Here is a 16,279-nt window from a genome sequence, read left to right as displayed (position 1 = left end):
AGAGAAAGAGAAACAGAACAAGGCAGAAACTGAGAAGCAAGTCATTCTTTGCAGGATAGTCATAGCTTTGTGGGGGGAAAAACCATTAAAATGTATAAATGCTAATCTACTGCTATTTAATTTACTCTGTATTATAAAATAGATATATTATTCCAAGTAGAATCATTATCCAAAGACAGAAAACCATAATACAACCATTTCCTTCTAAGAAACATGATAGTGTATATCTAAAAACAGTATAAATAACTGTTGCCCTGAAATAACTATGAAAGTTCAGACATAAATCCTCAGGGTAAAAAAGCATAATAATGGTCATATTACAAAGTTGTATTCCTCAAATTTAGAGGATAGTTCAACAGAACAACAAAGCACAATTTATATTCACTTCCCGCATTTTCAAAGACTGTCTAAGGAATTCTTTTAATTCATCATGGTTTTTAAACTTCACACAGTGTAATTGTTAGTCACTCAGTCATGTCTGACTCTTTGCAACCCCATGGACTATAGCCTGCCAGGCTTCTCTGTCCATAGAATTCTCTAGGCGAGAATACTGGAGTGGGTAGCCATTCCCTTCTCCAAGGGATCTTTCCGACCCAGGGATTGAACCCGGGTCTCCTACATAGCAGGCAGATTCTTTACCATCAGAGCCACAAGGGAAGCCACCTCACACAGTATAAAGTATCACACAGTACAGATACTTTGTATTTTAGAATTTATTTGATGAGAAATTCATTATTTACCTATAGCAGTAGGTGTATATTTTTGAAAGTATCAGATATAATAATACCAAAGGGAAAAAAAATAGTGTTTAATATCCCCATCCCCCTGCAAAAAAGCTTTCTGGAACAGTCAAAACTACTCATTTCCTTAAACATGGAAAGGAAGCTCCCCATGTACCTTGCTTCATGTGAGTCATAAGGCAAAGTCTGAAGAATTAGAACAATAAACTGAAGGCTTCCTCCCCAAAATGCAGCCAGCAAAATTTATGAGGCCTGAAAACATGTGCTACATTAGTTGAGCAGCACAGAAGAGAATTCTGCTCTTGCACAGACCAAGCCATTTCAGCAGGGAAAAGGCTGTGGCCTCCTTCAAGGACTTTCATTTATTTTTTGAAGGGAAGCACTGAGCCTGACTCACTGAGGACACACCCTCTTTGGATGGACTGACTGCATGAATACACGAACGAGTGGAGGATGCCATGGAGGTGGCTATTCAAAGCCCAGGCAGTTTTGCAGACCCCTCTATCAGAGTCCATAGGCAAAACATTTTGCTTTCGCAAGCCCCCTCAGTTTTCTCTTTTTTTCATGCTTCATGGCAGATTAAAGACAGTTGCAGATTCACTGTCATTTCCTCCATGAACACTCTCTGTTATCTGCTCTAATTTGGGGTAGGAAGGGTAGCGGGGATTAGAGGAGGAAGGTGCACACTGTGACTGTTTGATCAAGAGAATGTGGAAGAAGTGATTCTGTGGCAGTTTCTAGAGCCAGGCCCTAATACACTGGCAGCTTTCAATTCCTGTCTCTTAGAATATTCTCTCAGGGAGACCCAAGCTGCTATTCCAAATAGAAGAGTTCCACTGCTCTAAGACTGCCAAGCTAGAGATGCCATGGGCAAATACTTCAAGTTTTCGTCCCAGCTAAGCCCAGACTTTCAGCAGCCCTCACCATGAGGCCACACACTTAAGTAAACCCACCTTGGACCCTCCAAGTCAATCCATCCATCAGTTGAATACCACTAAGTGGCTTACTCCTCGGAAGGAAAGTTATGACCAACCTAGATAGCATATTCAAAAGCAGAGACATTACTTTGCCAACAAAGGTCCGTCTAGCCAAGGCTATGGTTTTTTCAGCAATCATGTATGGATGTGAGAGTTGGACTGTGGAAGAAAGCTGAGCGCTGAAGAATTGATGCTTTTGAACTGTGGTGTTGGAGAAGACTCTTGAGAGTCCCTTGGACTGCAAGGAGATCCAACCAGTCCATCCTAAAGGACATCAGTCCTGGGTGTTCATTGGAAGGACTGATGTTGAAGTTGAAACTCCAATACTTTGGCCACCTCATGCGAAGAGTTGACTCATTGGAAAAGACTCTGATGCTGGGAGGGATTGGGGGCAGGAGGAGAAGGGGACAACAGAGGATGAGATGGCTGGATGGCATCACCGACTCGATGGACTTGAGTAAACTCCGGGAGTTGGTGATGGACAGGGAGGCCTGGCATGCTGCAGTTCATGGGGTCACAAAGAGTCGGACATGACTGAGCGACTGAACCGAACTGAACTGAAGTGACTTCAGACTACACTATGTATAGAAGAACAGTCCAGCTGAGCCCTGCCTCAACTCCTGTCCACAAACTGTGTGATATAATAAAAAGGCTATTTGGTGGGAAAGGGGGAGGATGGGAATAAGGGATGGTTAGGGAGTTTGGGATGGACATGTACACCCCGCTATATTTAAAATAGGTAACCAACAAAGACCTACTGTAGAGCGCAGGGAACTATTCTCAATGTTATGTGGCAGCCTGGATAAGGGGGAGTTTGGGGGTGAATAGATATATGTGTTATGTATGGCTGAGTCCCTTTGCTGTCCATCTGAAACTATCACAACATTGTTGATCAGCTATATACCAATATACAATAAAAAGTTTAAAAATTAAATACATAAAATGGTTATTCTTTTAAGCCACTAAGTTTTGTGATAAAAAGTAATTGGTACATACTTTTTCTCTCCCTCTAGTGACGAGTAGTGAAAAGCCAAAGGTAGCCATGGTAATACAGCTAGTCTGTGTGCTCACAGATTTGGCTCTCAAAATAGTGCAAGTAGAGAATGGATGCTTGGAGCAGAATTTTGGGCCTTTAATACTTCTGGAGAAAGATTTATTTTACTCTGATGGCAAGTGGCTACCTACCTAGTAGCCTTGGCCACAAAGCCTCCACCAGGTACCACCGAAGGCCATACCTGCCTCATGAGCTCCTCCTGGCGCATCCTAATCCTCTCTCTCTCCATCTGGATCCTCTGAAGCCGAAGCTTCTGCTGCTGCTGCTGTTGGGTGGTCAGCGCGTTGGGCATACTCATGAGCCCTGCTGATGGGTTCTGAGGGGGATGGTTCTGCTGGCTCAGGGAACTGGGTGCCATCTGCTGCTGGTGTTGGTGATTCATCACTACAGGAGAGAAGAACAGGGAGATGAGTGGCCAGGACCACAGCACCTTATCAAAAAGAGACCATCAGAACGCTGTGGCCTTTAGATTCCTGAGATTCCTTCCAAAGTACTTTGCTGCTTATCATTACTGTTTAAGTAATCATTACCTTAATTCAATTCACAGAGACTCAGATACTGGCCCCTCTCCTGACCCACCTAGTCTTAGCTCTTGTGCCCTGTTAGAAGTCTGATTTCACACCTTGCCTGTGTCTAGGGTACATTTCAATCCTTAAATAGAACATAGTGGTCATAAGCAAATTCCACAAAGGTTACCACAGCATGAAAGCTAATTTCACCAGGACATCTGGGTGTGTGTGCCTGTCCTCAGACAACCTGCATGTTCATGGCAGAGCTAAGGAGGGCATGTGATCATTGATAGTGGTGGGTGTAAAATAATATTTAGGACAGGTGAGCGAATTGACAGGTAAAACACAGCACCTAGATCAGGGGTCTACACAAAAGCGGGACCCCATTCATGCTTTGTTAAAAGAGGACGCCCAAAGACATGATTAGTGAGAAATTATTAGTGAATGATTAGAGAACATTTAGTGAGAATTATTAGTGAGAGAAATTATATAAAAGATGCTAACCATGTTTATGACTGGATAAAGGCATAGAAGTGTTTTCAACTTTTTAAGGATTTTCTATTTGTCTGTATTTACCAATATTAAAATTTTAGCATACAGTATTTCATGTTACAAAACACTTTTAAATAGTTTAATAAATTATATAATTGGTGTCCCCTCCCCACAAAAAATGCATCTTAAAAAGTGCTAGTTTTTCTCAAGACAGTTAACCTATTAAATTTGCTTAACTTCTACTGGGTAATATCCTGTAATAAAGAAAACCATGTTTTCCAGTCTATTTCTCCTAAGTCAGAGCCAAAGGCAACAATGTGTAATTTTATATACTTACTTCATTTCTGAGGAAAAAAAAACAAAAAATGTAATTTGTGCTATATTTGATATCATTACCTTTAAAGATAAAATTATTGGCATATTTTACTTAAAGTTCAGGGTGAAATATTTCAGATCTTCAGTTTGATATAGACATTACATGGACACATATTATGACCAAACTTTCTTAGGTGAATTTTAAAGTAGCCTAATCAATTATGTATTAAATGAATGTGTAGAAAACACAAACACACACACACATACACAGTGAAAAAAAGGTACCAGGGAACCCTCCTACACTGTTGGTGGTAATATAAATTGGTACAACCACTATGCAGAACAGTACGGAAGTTCCTTAAAAACTAAAAATAGAACTACCATATCATCCAACAGTCCCACTCGTGGGCATGTATCTGGAGAAAACCATAACTTGAAAAGATACATGCATCCCAATGTTCACTGCAGTGCTATTTACAATAGCCAGGACATGGAAGCAACCTGAATGTCCATCAACAGAGGACTGGATAAACCAGGTGTGTACATATATACAACGGAATATCACTCAGCCATGAAAAAGAACTAAATATATTTACAAAGAGAAACAGATTCACAGACCTAGAAAACCAACTTATGGTTACCAAAGAGAAAACACAATAGGGGAGGGATAAATTAGGAATTTGGGATTAACATACACACATTATATAAAATAGACAATCAACAAGGGCCTCCTGTGTAGCACAGGGAATTCTACTGAGTACTCCATGATGACCTGCATGGGAAAAGAATCTAAAAAAGAATGAATGCATGTATGTATATAACTAAATCACTATGCTGTACACTGAAACTAATAAAACACTGTAAATCAACTACACTTTAATAAAATTTTTAAAAAGAAAGGAAGAGAAAACAAACCAAAACTTAAGATTTTCTGTAGAACTGGCTTCCTTAAGGAAGAATTTGTTCCTTGACAGGAAGTTCCTCTGGGTAGGAGTAGAGGTGGGATAAAAATCTCTTTTTTGAAATTTACCTCTAACTCACTCAAATCTTTATTGCATTCCCACTATGTGCTGGATGCTGGGTTTGTAGCTGGATAAACAGCTCTTGCCCTCACAGGAACTAACAGGCTATTGCAAGGAACGTGTGGAGAAATGAGATGGGGTTTTATGATTGTCTGTGAAAATTAAAGTGAAAGTTCCTCAGCTGTGTCCAACTCTTGGCGACCCCAGGGACTGTAGCCAGCCAGGCCCCTCTGTCCATGGAATTATCCAGGCCAAAATACTGGAGTGGGTAGCCGTTCCCTTCTCCAGGGGATCTTCCCAACCCAGGGATCGAACTCGGGTCTCCTGCATTGCAGGTAGATTTTTAACCATCTGAGCCACCAGGGAAGCTTGTCTGTAGAGCACCAGAATGTTAGGCTTTGTAAAGATTCCTGGAGAACATCTAGTTCAGCTTTTTATTTTGCGAAAGCCAGAGAGGCAAGGGGTGTGCTCTGCTTAGAAACAGGTACAACTGGAGCCAAAGTTGAACTCCTGACACCCTGTCCACCTGCCCTTTCAACTGTCCTTCTTCGTCCTCTGTCACACCTGAGACCCAAGTCCAGGAACAATCACTGAAACTGGGGCAACCCCTCTACACACAATTTGCCTTCAATGAACCACAATGAAAGGCCACTTAAACAGCAGGCCCTCAAAACAGGCTTCTGGGCCCAAAGGTTGCTCAGGTTACAAGTAGGCAGGGCTGAAGGAGGGTTTGGACAGGCTGACAACTCTGCTCAATCACAGAGAAGTCGCTCAAGACAAGGTAAGATACTGGAGTATTCTGCAAAAATAGTTTGGGTTTCACTTCCTGAATCAACTCCACCACCAATAACTCTCACCTCCTGGCACAGAACGAAACTCGGTAAATGATGGGATGAATGAATGAAACCAGCTGGGCATTCCTTACGTTCTTAGTCCAAGAACAGAAAAAAAGCATCGTTGTGACTGATGCCAAAATAACTGAAATAAATAGTTCATTTCTACAGCGTGGAGCATAATTACAATCTCTATTTGAAGGCCTGGGTAGGAGAGTCAGGGATTGGGCACATACTGTGTCATAGGGAAAAATTCTCTTAAAATAAGGATTCAAGTAAGACAAAGTCCAGATACTCAGAAGGGTTTAATTCATAAGACCTCTTTCAGGCCAGAAGAAGGAAGCTTAGATAGAAAAATAGTGATTATCTCCAGGCACAGTTGTTTCTGAACCTTCTGCAAAAGTACGCTCCTATTTATCTGATGTAACTAGCACAGGAAAAAGAAGCCCAATTGTGTCTATAAGAGGAATGTGTAAATTGAATATTTCCAATATCACAAATCCCTAGGTTAGGAAAAAGAGGCTTGAAAATGTTAAATTTTTGTTAGTAGTTCAGAGGGTTTTTTTTTTTGGTCACTCCATGTGGCATGCAGGATCTTAGTTCCCTGACTAGGGATTGAACCCTTGCTCCCTGCAGTGGAAGTGTAGAGTCTTACCCACTGGACTGCCAGAAAAGTCCCCGGAGGTTAATTTTTATAACTCAGATACCTTGAAAAGTATTAAAACTGACTCAGGTCTGGTACTTACTGACATGTCAAGTCAACTGGATCAGAACTATCTTCCATGACTTGGGAAGCCAGCCCTGTCATTTGTTCACACACAGGACTGTTACTCCACTCCACACATCATTCAGACACTGGGAGTCAGGTTTTACTGATGTCTGCATCCTTATCTGGGGGGAGTTTAAGACTGGGTGGAGGTCGCTTCTAGAAAACCACACCTTTGCTAGCCTTTAAAACACTAGCCCTTACAGGGACCATCCACAGGCAGGCACGGTGGACATGCTGCTTTCTTCCATTTAATTTAGATTTGACCATTTAGACTAAACATCTCCAGTTATTAACTGTAAGGACTGGAAGAGAATAGAACTTAACCAATGGCTTTGTCTTCAAAATAAATCACACCCACCAACAGAGAAGTCTGTATGAGAAAATTCATCTTGATACTGTCCATAACAGCAAAAGACTGAAAACAGTGTCCACCAATAAGAGGTCATGATTCATTCAGAGGAAGGCTATGTAACTATTCCAAAGAATAATCTCTGTAGTTACTTCTATGAAACAATCTCTAAGAAGCACCTTTCAGAAGGGGGAAAAAAAAATCCAAGGAACAGGATGTATGTAAGAGCATAATAGTTGTAATTAGAAAAATAGGGGTGGGGTGGGGTGCATATTATGCATAAAACAGTAAATTTCTCAAGAAAAATACACAACAATAGGTGCGTCTGGAGAGGAAACTGGGTGTCAAGGGTGGAAAGAGATCTTCCTTTTCCTCTTCTGTACTGTTTGAAGTTTTTCTGTGTGTATTACTTATGTAAAATATACAAATGCAAAAATAAAACACAGAAATCAAAAGTATGGTCATGGAGGCATCAAATACGCAAAATATTTTCTTGGTGGAATGAAAGGAGGTAAACCCTAAATTATTTGAAAAACAACAAATAAGGCTTAAAATACAGTCAAGATCCTCAAAACTAAGAGCCTGCCTGTGCAACTTCTCCACGTAGAAGTGAGGAAGCAATACCCAGAGAAACAGTGAACTGGGGGAAGGCCATAAAATAGTCACGGCCTAGGAGCCAGGTGTCCTGACTCACTCCACATGCCCAAGATCTCCCCTGTTGCTCTGCTCCCTGCAGTTGTTTCATTTCAGAGGGTTACTCACTGAACCTTTTATTAGGTTGAATCTTGTGAACTTTACCGACAGTTGAGGTTCTTTAAAACCACTGCTTTCGTAGCTACTCAGAGACAAAGGGGGGCAGAAGAGTTTCAAGACAGAGATAAACAGAGAGGAAGTCTTCCGGAGAATACAGGAAGGAAAACATCTAGATTTGCAACAAACGAAATACTTCTTGGGATAATATCCCATAACATTTTAGGGAGAGAATAGTTCAGTTTAAGAAAAGAAAAAGAAAACAAAACGTACAGTATCTCAAATGCAGTATCTGAGGCCAAACCAGGTAAGCACAGACTACCATTAAATGCCTTACAAATGCTAAAGACCTAGTCAGGTCTAGACTTTTTGCCAGCCCCCACAGAAAGGAATACCCCAAACAGAAGCGTTCTCCACTGAGGCAGGAATGCATCAAAACTAAAGCAGAGACTTCTCTTTTTTCCCTTCCAAGAGAGTCAGAATTTAAATTCAAATCCACATTTATCTTTTTCACTGTTTTCATCTCCTTTCCCCCCACCCCGCCTTTTTTTTTTCCTTCAATAATTGACTTTCTCTTGAGTGTTTGGCCATCAAACATAACCAAGCTCTACAGACGTAACCAGACATATTTCACTGCTATTATTCAATATAAAAGAAAACACCAAGAAAAACAAACTCCACAGCATTTAAGATAGGAACACTCTTTTGAGTCAATGACTGTGAAGTAAATGGTCAACATGGGAATGGGGTGTGCAGAGGTGCATGGGGGGTACCCATGACCCTCTGTCTAATGCCCACTGGGACAGTGATGCACCCTCTAACTTGCTCCAGCAAACATACCACTCGGTCATGTCTACAAAGGCCCCCAAGATTCGAGGCCAGGAAGGTCCCTGGACTCCATTTTAAGCCAGCATGTCATTTGCTGTATAAGAAGCAGACCAGAAAAAGGTTAAGGCTTCACTTCTGAACTTTTTGCCTTTTGCAGCACCAGGAACTGAGAGCGACAGCTCATAGACAGAGTATTTTGGCAGCTTCCCCAAGCCAGGAGCTGCAGACTAGGAGGGAGGCCAGGGAATCAGACTGCCCAGCGAGCCTCCTGGAATGTTTGACAAACGTCTCTCTGGCCGCGGAGAAGTTCAGTGGCTTGGTTTTCTGTGTCCTGGGCTTGCTTTCCCCCACCCCTCTTTTTTTAAAATAGGGTATGGTTATATACACACACACGCAAACAATGCCAAGTGAAGAAAACAAAACCATAAGGTTGGGCTCAACTACAAAACCCATCACGGGCCTGCATCAGGCTGGCTCCGAGCAGATTATGGAAAGGACAACCAGCGTGCCAATGGCTAGACGCCACACCTAAGCCCTAGAAAGACACAGCAACGACGTTATTCCCTTTCAATCCTCCTCCGCGATGCACACGTGAGTCTAGGAAGGGCCAAGAGGAATACTTGTTGTTAGTCAGGCATTTCTCCTCTTCTCCCTTTCTCCTCTTGACAACAGCTCCTCAGCTGCAGTGTCCCTATGCATAGCTCTTTGCGTTGAACTTTAAAAACACGTGGTTTTGGACTTCCCAGGTGATCTAGTGGCTAAGACTCTGTGCTCCCAATGCAGGGGGCCTAGGTTCAATCCCTAGTCAGGGAAATAGATCCCACAGGCTGCAAATAAAGATCCTATATGCCGCAACTAAGACCCAGTGCAGCCAAATTAATTAATGAATTTTGAAAAACACACGGTTTTGTTAACATGTCAGAGGCACAATTCCATGCAATTGAGGGGGGAGGCCTGCCCAGCACTGCATGATTCTTCCTCTCCCAGTACCTATTATCAAGCTTCTGTACTTCTCTTCTGTCAAGAATGGACAGAGTTTCATATGTTGCTATGATTCATTATTTTAGTAAACATATAATGTCCATGAGTCTACACTCATATAAACAAATAACTGAATAAATAAATAAATGCCAGGAAAAGAGGCAAATCTGTAGAGACAAATTTCAGATAATTTAATGTAGATACACTGTCCTCAATGAAGGGGAGAAAACTCCCACTCCTGATGTATGGATTGTACATAGTAACCTCCTCCCAATGAGCACAGTTATCCAATGGTAGTGAGGGATAGCAACTTTACAGGGGAGGGATTTTATACACTGGGCGGGTGATCAAGATCAACATCAACAGTGACGAGCCATGGTGATGACATGACTCTTGATAAGATGTGATGAGAATGGTACTTTATTTCTGTGGTCTTCCTCCCCAAGACCCATCATCCCAACCAGATCGGAGAAAAACATCAGACAAATTCCTATTGAGGGAAATCCTATAAAATTCCTAAGGTGTACTCAGAATTATCAAGGTCATCAAAAACAAGGAAAGTCTAAGAAACTTTCATAGCCAAGAACAACTTAAGGAGACATAACAAGTAAAAATAAGGTGGTATACAGCTGGGGACATTAAGAAAAAAACTAAGACAATCTGAATAAAGTATGGAAGTTAGTTAATAATAATGTATCCATATTGGTTCTTTAATGATAACATCTGTTTTTATTGTATGTTAATATCATACAATGTAAGATGTTACTAATACAGGAATTCGGTTGAGAGGCATACAGAACTCTATTTTATCATGATTTTTTCTGAAAACCTAAAACAGATATAAGAAAAACATATGTGTGTCTGTATATGTATGTGTGTGTGTATAGTAATCACATCTTCAATAAATACCAGGAACCATGTTTGGCACTGTCTCTTCAATACTCACTATCAAATAGTCTCCATATCACATATAAAAAATGAATAGATATTATAGGGTATGTTAAAAATGGATAAATATTCAAAAGAAAACATGGTCTGGTGATCCAGTGGTTAAGACTCTGTGCTTCCAGGGTAGGGGGCCTCGGGTTCGATCTCTGGTCAGGGAACTAAGATCCACATGCCACACTGCATGGCCAAATTAAAAGAATGAAAGGAAGGCAGGAAGAAAAAATTAAGAAAGGAACAAAGGAAGGAAAAAAGAAAGAAAATATGGTCTAAGTGTGTCCCATGGGAGCAAACAGATATTGAGTTAAAGTTTAAAAAATTATAACAGCTGCTTCCCATGTTTCATGGTCAATTAAGATTGGGAAATAGTGGGCTAAACAAAGTTAAAGGAGTTTATTTTATTGCAGAATTTCTCAAAGACCTTAACTTACAAACAGACAATGAGACTTTCCAAGAGGGAGATATAAAATACAGCACTTCTCAACCCTGTTCCCCTGAGGAGGGATACTGGAAAATGCTGGTCCCATGCATCTTAGCAGATGTCTTGGCAGTACTGAATTGCGAATTGAATTGAAAATGAATGAATATTTATTAAGCTCCTACTATGTGCTGAGCTTCTCAAAGTCAACTGAGCAGCTGTGTGGGGTGTGGAGTCAGAGAAAGGGACATGCAGCCTATAGATGTTGAACAAAGTGGTTCCCTGTGCCTGGAATTACCCACTGCTGTTCAAGATACAAAGTAACCAAAAAAAAAAAAAGGCACAGGGAAAGCCAGGGTTATAAGAGACTGTCAGGATAGCTGCTGATATTCTCAATCATCAAATATTGATTTAATAGGAAGATTCCTAAGATGGTTTAACTTGAGTATCAATTTTCACAGGTGCTAAGCAGAATCCAGCTAAATGAACTTCTGTGCCATATATTCAAAATAACCTATCTTTTATTTTAGTTTGGGGGTTTCTTTTTTTTAACCAGCTTCTATGATAAAACATGGAGAAGGCAATGGCAACCCACTCCAGTGTTTTTGCCTGGAGAATCCCAGGGACGGGGGAGCCTGGTGGGCTGCTGTCTCTGGGGTTGCACAGAGTCGGACAAGACTGAAGCGACTTAGCAGCATGATAAAACAACATTAAGAGCTCTAAAGCACCCTTCTGAAAGCACCCCTTTGAAGCGCTGACTTATTATTATGAAAATCTGGTTACAGTTTCCTCAGAGTAGGTGAATATGCAACATTTGAATGTATTCGTTGGGTATGATCTGGAATGTGGGAAAAATTCTTCCTCCCAGATGGAACAGGTGTTAAACTCAGTTTGATGTTTGGACTATGTTTATATGAATTGCATCGGAAACACATTCCAGAAACCTAAACGCCAAGAGGGCAACACGAGCTCTTCTGCATTGTGGGCTGTTACGATTCCATTCTCTGTCCCCATCCTACAAATGATGATATAGGTCTGTCAGAGAGAAGTGACCAATTGTCCTGGTTCTACTAAGGGGTTTCCTGGGACGTGGGACGTTCAGGGCTAAATCTGGAAGAGTCCTGAGCAGATGCTGTGGTTGGTCACCCTACACCTGTGACTGCCCACAATTCCCAGTGCTAACTCATGGCAGTAGGACTCAAGTTTCCTGTTTCCATCCTAACATGTTTCCTTACAAAGAGAACCAGCACTCATAGGAGAGAATCATTTGATATTCAGAATGACAGTCAGGCTGTCCATCAAATCAGCTCTCAATGTGTCCTCCATCAGTTGCGACCAGCTGTCTGCCCTTTTGCACCCATACAACTTGGTAATCGGTGCCTCTCAGGTGGAACCAGCAGTCAAGAATCCACCTGCCAATGCAGGAGATGCAAGAGATGTGGGTTCGACCCCTGGATTGGGAAGATCCCTGGAGGAGGAAATGGCAACCCAATCCAGTATTCTTGCCTGGAGAATCCCGTGGACAGAGGAGCCTGGTGGGCAACAGTCCATGGGGTCGAAAAGAGTTGGACAAGGCAGCACACACGCACACGTGATGGCTTGGTAGAGGGACTACTACTCCGGCACCTATTCTGCAACTTTTTAAAGACATTAAGCACTATTATGACATTACATTGTATTGCTCATACATATGAGCCTTCAAGTCAGGAAATCTTTCTCGCTGGATTCTAGGTTGAGCCACACACAGTGAACAGAAGCACTTTTAAGAAACACTAAACTGTTCTCTTCCTGTGATTTGAACTCTCACCTTCCTGAGGGCTAGATTCGTGCTCTTTATAAACAAAACCTAACAGCCACATCTCCCCCTGTCCTTTAGAATCAACTCCACTGGTATGAATATTCCTTATAAACACAGAACAAAATTTATTTCAAATCTGACTTGTTGATGCACACAGTAGGCACCAAATACATTCTCCCTGAGAATGTTTATGGATTTATGGGTCAGAAATGGGTAGTTAAATATCAGTTCATTTTTAAGATGATCAGCAGAGGCTATTTTTTTTTTTTAATTTAAAAGAAAAGTCAGAGCAAACGGGAAATCCATCCCCACTACACACACAGACACAATTCTTTCTGTTTCGGATGCATTTTAATTATTACATCCCATAATCTTTGAAAGATTGAGGACAGGAGGAGAAGGAGACGACAGAGGATGAGATGCTTGGATGGCATCACCGACTCACTGGACATGGGTTTGGGTGGACTCCGGGAGTTGGTAACGGACAGGGAGGCCTGGCATGCCATGGTTCATGGGGTCGCAAAGAGTCGGACACGACTGAGCGACTGAACTGAAGTGAACTGATACTCTTATAAGTGGATATTTAATGAATAACAGATTTTTGTTGCGGCTTTCTCTTTACTCTTGGAGCATAATTCCCTATTGAGGACCCAATGCATTTTGTTATTGTTCTACCATTAGTGATTTACAAATCCCACCATCCTCATCATAGCTGTGGCCGTGTATTTACCCTACTTAGAAGCATCACCATAGAAGTTCAGGCTGGAAGGAGCTTAGTCCATTTTGACCAAGTTCCTCAATCTTTTTTTTAGCAGCAGGATCTTTCCCCAGAGCCTGATATATGGCATGAAGCAGAGACACCCCACATGTTCAGGGGTTCATTCACAGCATGCCTGCAGCCTGTGCCAGTGTAAGTGAATGCTTAAAAGGCACTCCTTTTGATCCTCTTCTCTAAATTGTCCCGGTCTGGCTTTCACTCTGCTTTCCCTACAGGCGTTTCCCAACTCTTGAGTCAAAATATTAAACAAAGTTTTAAAATATGTTGGACAGACATGGCTCTTGGAGACTGGATACTAACTAAGCTTAGCTTCTGCTTGCATGCCCCAAAAGCCTGGCATGGGGCCTTGGGACACAATTTAAAACCAATGATTTAAGCCAATTCACTCATTTGAGAGATGAAGAAACTTGGAAGGTTAATTGACTCAGCACAAATCACAAGCATAGACTGTGACAAACCTAGGAAGCTCAGGGAATGTGCTGGAATGCATGGCTGGCGTCAGCTGCACTGGCCACCAATCACTGCCCTGTCCTGCAGTCAAAAACTATTTACTGAGTTAAATTTGGTGACAAGGATTAAGAGGAGTTTCCTTGGCCCTATTTCACAAAAAGGTCCAAAGCAGACTAATTTAATTAACTTATTTACTTGTAAAATGATGAATTCAACATAGTTACATGTTAGGGTGAACCCTATTTGTGGGATCTGCTTTTACAGAAAATGGTATAGGGCTTTCTTCTTCCATCCTTTAAAAAAAAAAAAAAGACCAAATCAGGTATCTTTGAAGCATTACATTTCATAATACAGGAAGGGTTCAACCAGAAGAGGTGGCACCATCAAGCAATACTAGCCCTTCTGGCCTCAGAGGCTCCAGGGAAATGATGATATGCAACAGAGAGAAGCCAAAACATACAGGTGTAAATCGTATCTGACATATGCATGGACCTAGCCACACCAAGCTTCAAAAATATTTCCGCATTGAGAGTGTCTGGGTACAGCTGCGGGTCTTTTTCTCTCTGTTTATGGGCCATACAGGGTTTAACTCATGTGAACTGGCCAATGTCAGGTGTCCTGCAGCCCAGTCTGATGGAAAACACATGTCTACGGAGGTAGAAAGACAAACCCAGTCTCAATCCAGCCTGGACTCAGTCACGATTCAATGAAGGGGGGTAAAAAGGCTGCAGACACGTCTCTCGCCCTTCTTGCGTCTCTCTCAGCTCCTGCCAACAATGAGTCGCTTGTTTCTCTTATTTCCCAGAAACAGTATTAGCCGTCCAACAAGGTCAGCAAAAAAAAAAAAGCAGCTTTTCACTTCAGGGTGCATTCGGTTCCAAAAATCTGTAAAGTATTAAACCAAGAAGTTGCACTATCCCAACTTCACACTGAGCTCTTTATTCCAATTCTGGGTGAGAATAACTCTAAGGAAATTTCTCAGCCGGCTTAGTTGATAAGACACAAAATTCTGGGATCCATGTACGTTCAGACACACTTTCCCGACTTCAAACCTTAACAGCACTTCCAGGTGCCCCCAGAATCAGACAGGTGGATCTTAGATTCTCCAGATGCCCCCGGCTCAACTGGTTTTAGACTTGTAACCCAACCTACATTTACTTCACAGGAATCCCTGAATTTTAGCAGCAGCCAACGATTTTCCTACCTACCATCCTGTGTGTCCATCCAAACAGTAATCAAGTCAACAAACCAGAGTGCAAACATCCAGGCAACTCTGTTCTCCTAGGTGTAAAGATGGAAAAGCCTATAACATGGATTTTTATGTTTTCCTAGCAAATGCATCAGGGCTTCCCTGGGGGGTCAGATGGTAAAGAATCTGCCTACAATGCAGGAGACCAGGGTTTGATACCTGGGTCGGGAAGATTCCCTCAAGAAGGGCATGGCAACCCACTTCAGTATGCTTGCCTGGAGAATCCAATGGACAGAGGAGCCTAGTGGGTCCTCTGGTCACAATCCACAGGATCACAAAGAGCTGGACACGACTGAGCGACTAAGCACAGCCCAGCATAGCAAATGCATCATCTACAATAAACTCTCTCCTGTCTAATGAAAATAAATGCATGAACAGTGAATATATACTTTACAATGAAACAATAATTTTTTTAAATAGACATTATAAAATGTATATTTTACTGGCATGTAAAAGATTTCAACATCAGTTTTCATCGTTGTAAGAGATCTAGAACAATCTATGAAAAAAAATCACATCTTTCTGGCATTCATTTCTTCTGGGTCCTTCAGCTATAAAGAAATCATATTTCTTCCACCTAAAGCAGCACCAGAAAGTGCTACTTGATTCCATCTGATTTCTGGGCTATCGAAAGATTTATCAAAAGTGACCAAGCAGAAAGCACATCTGTGAAGGCAGTGAATTTAGGCACATAATGACTAACTCGGAAAAAAAAAGAGGAAACTGGGTGCTTCACCGTACTGCTTCATAAAGTTATCATTGTGTCTTTGAATTTTATTCCATGGCCTGGCAACAGCAGCAAAACCAAAACTTTTCTTGTTTTATTATCTTCAGACAATAGGTATACTTTTATCCCAGCAGGAAATGGAAACTCTGATCCATGCATTTATTTTCATTAGTCAGGAGAGAGTTTATTGTAGCTTTTTATTGGTTAGCTTTCCTGAATGATTTTAAAACTACTCCAGGTGCAGAGTGTGGCAACCCAAACTCAGTAACAGAAAACGAATCCACAGCTGTGTTCC

At 41.6% G+C, this 16,279-nt stretch overlaps 1 protein-coding gene across 3 annotated transcripts in view; it reads right to left on the bottom strand.

Moving 5' to 3' along the window:
* The window catches only part of WWTR1 (WW domain containing transcription regulator 1), a 149,050-nt gene that overhangs the window by 26,772 nt on the left and 105,999 nt on the right, over positions 1 to 16,279 (bottom strand). For all 3 annotated transcript variants that reach the window (XM_005201826.5, XM_005201825.5, NM_001193047.1), the window contains one exon: positions 2,953 to 3,155. In XM_005201826.5, coding sequence (XP_005201883.1) covers positions 2,953 to 3,155 — 203 coding nt within the window. The remainder of the gene's footprint in view (positions 1 to 2,952; positions 3,156 to 16,279) is intronic.

This window comes from Bos taurus, chromosome 1 (genome assembly GCF_002263795.3).
Source record: "Bos taurus isolate L1 Dominette 01449 registration number 42190680 breed Hereford chromosome 1, ARS-UCD2.0, whole genome shotgun sequence".
NCBI lineage: Eukaryota > Metazoa > Chordata > Mammalia > Artiodactyla > Bovidae > Bos > Bos taurus.
This window is presented reverse-complemented; position numbering and strand designations above follow the sequence as displayed.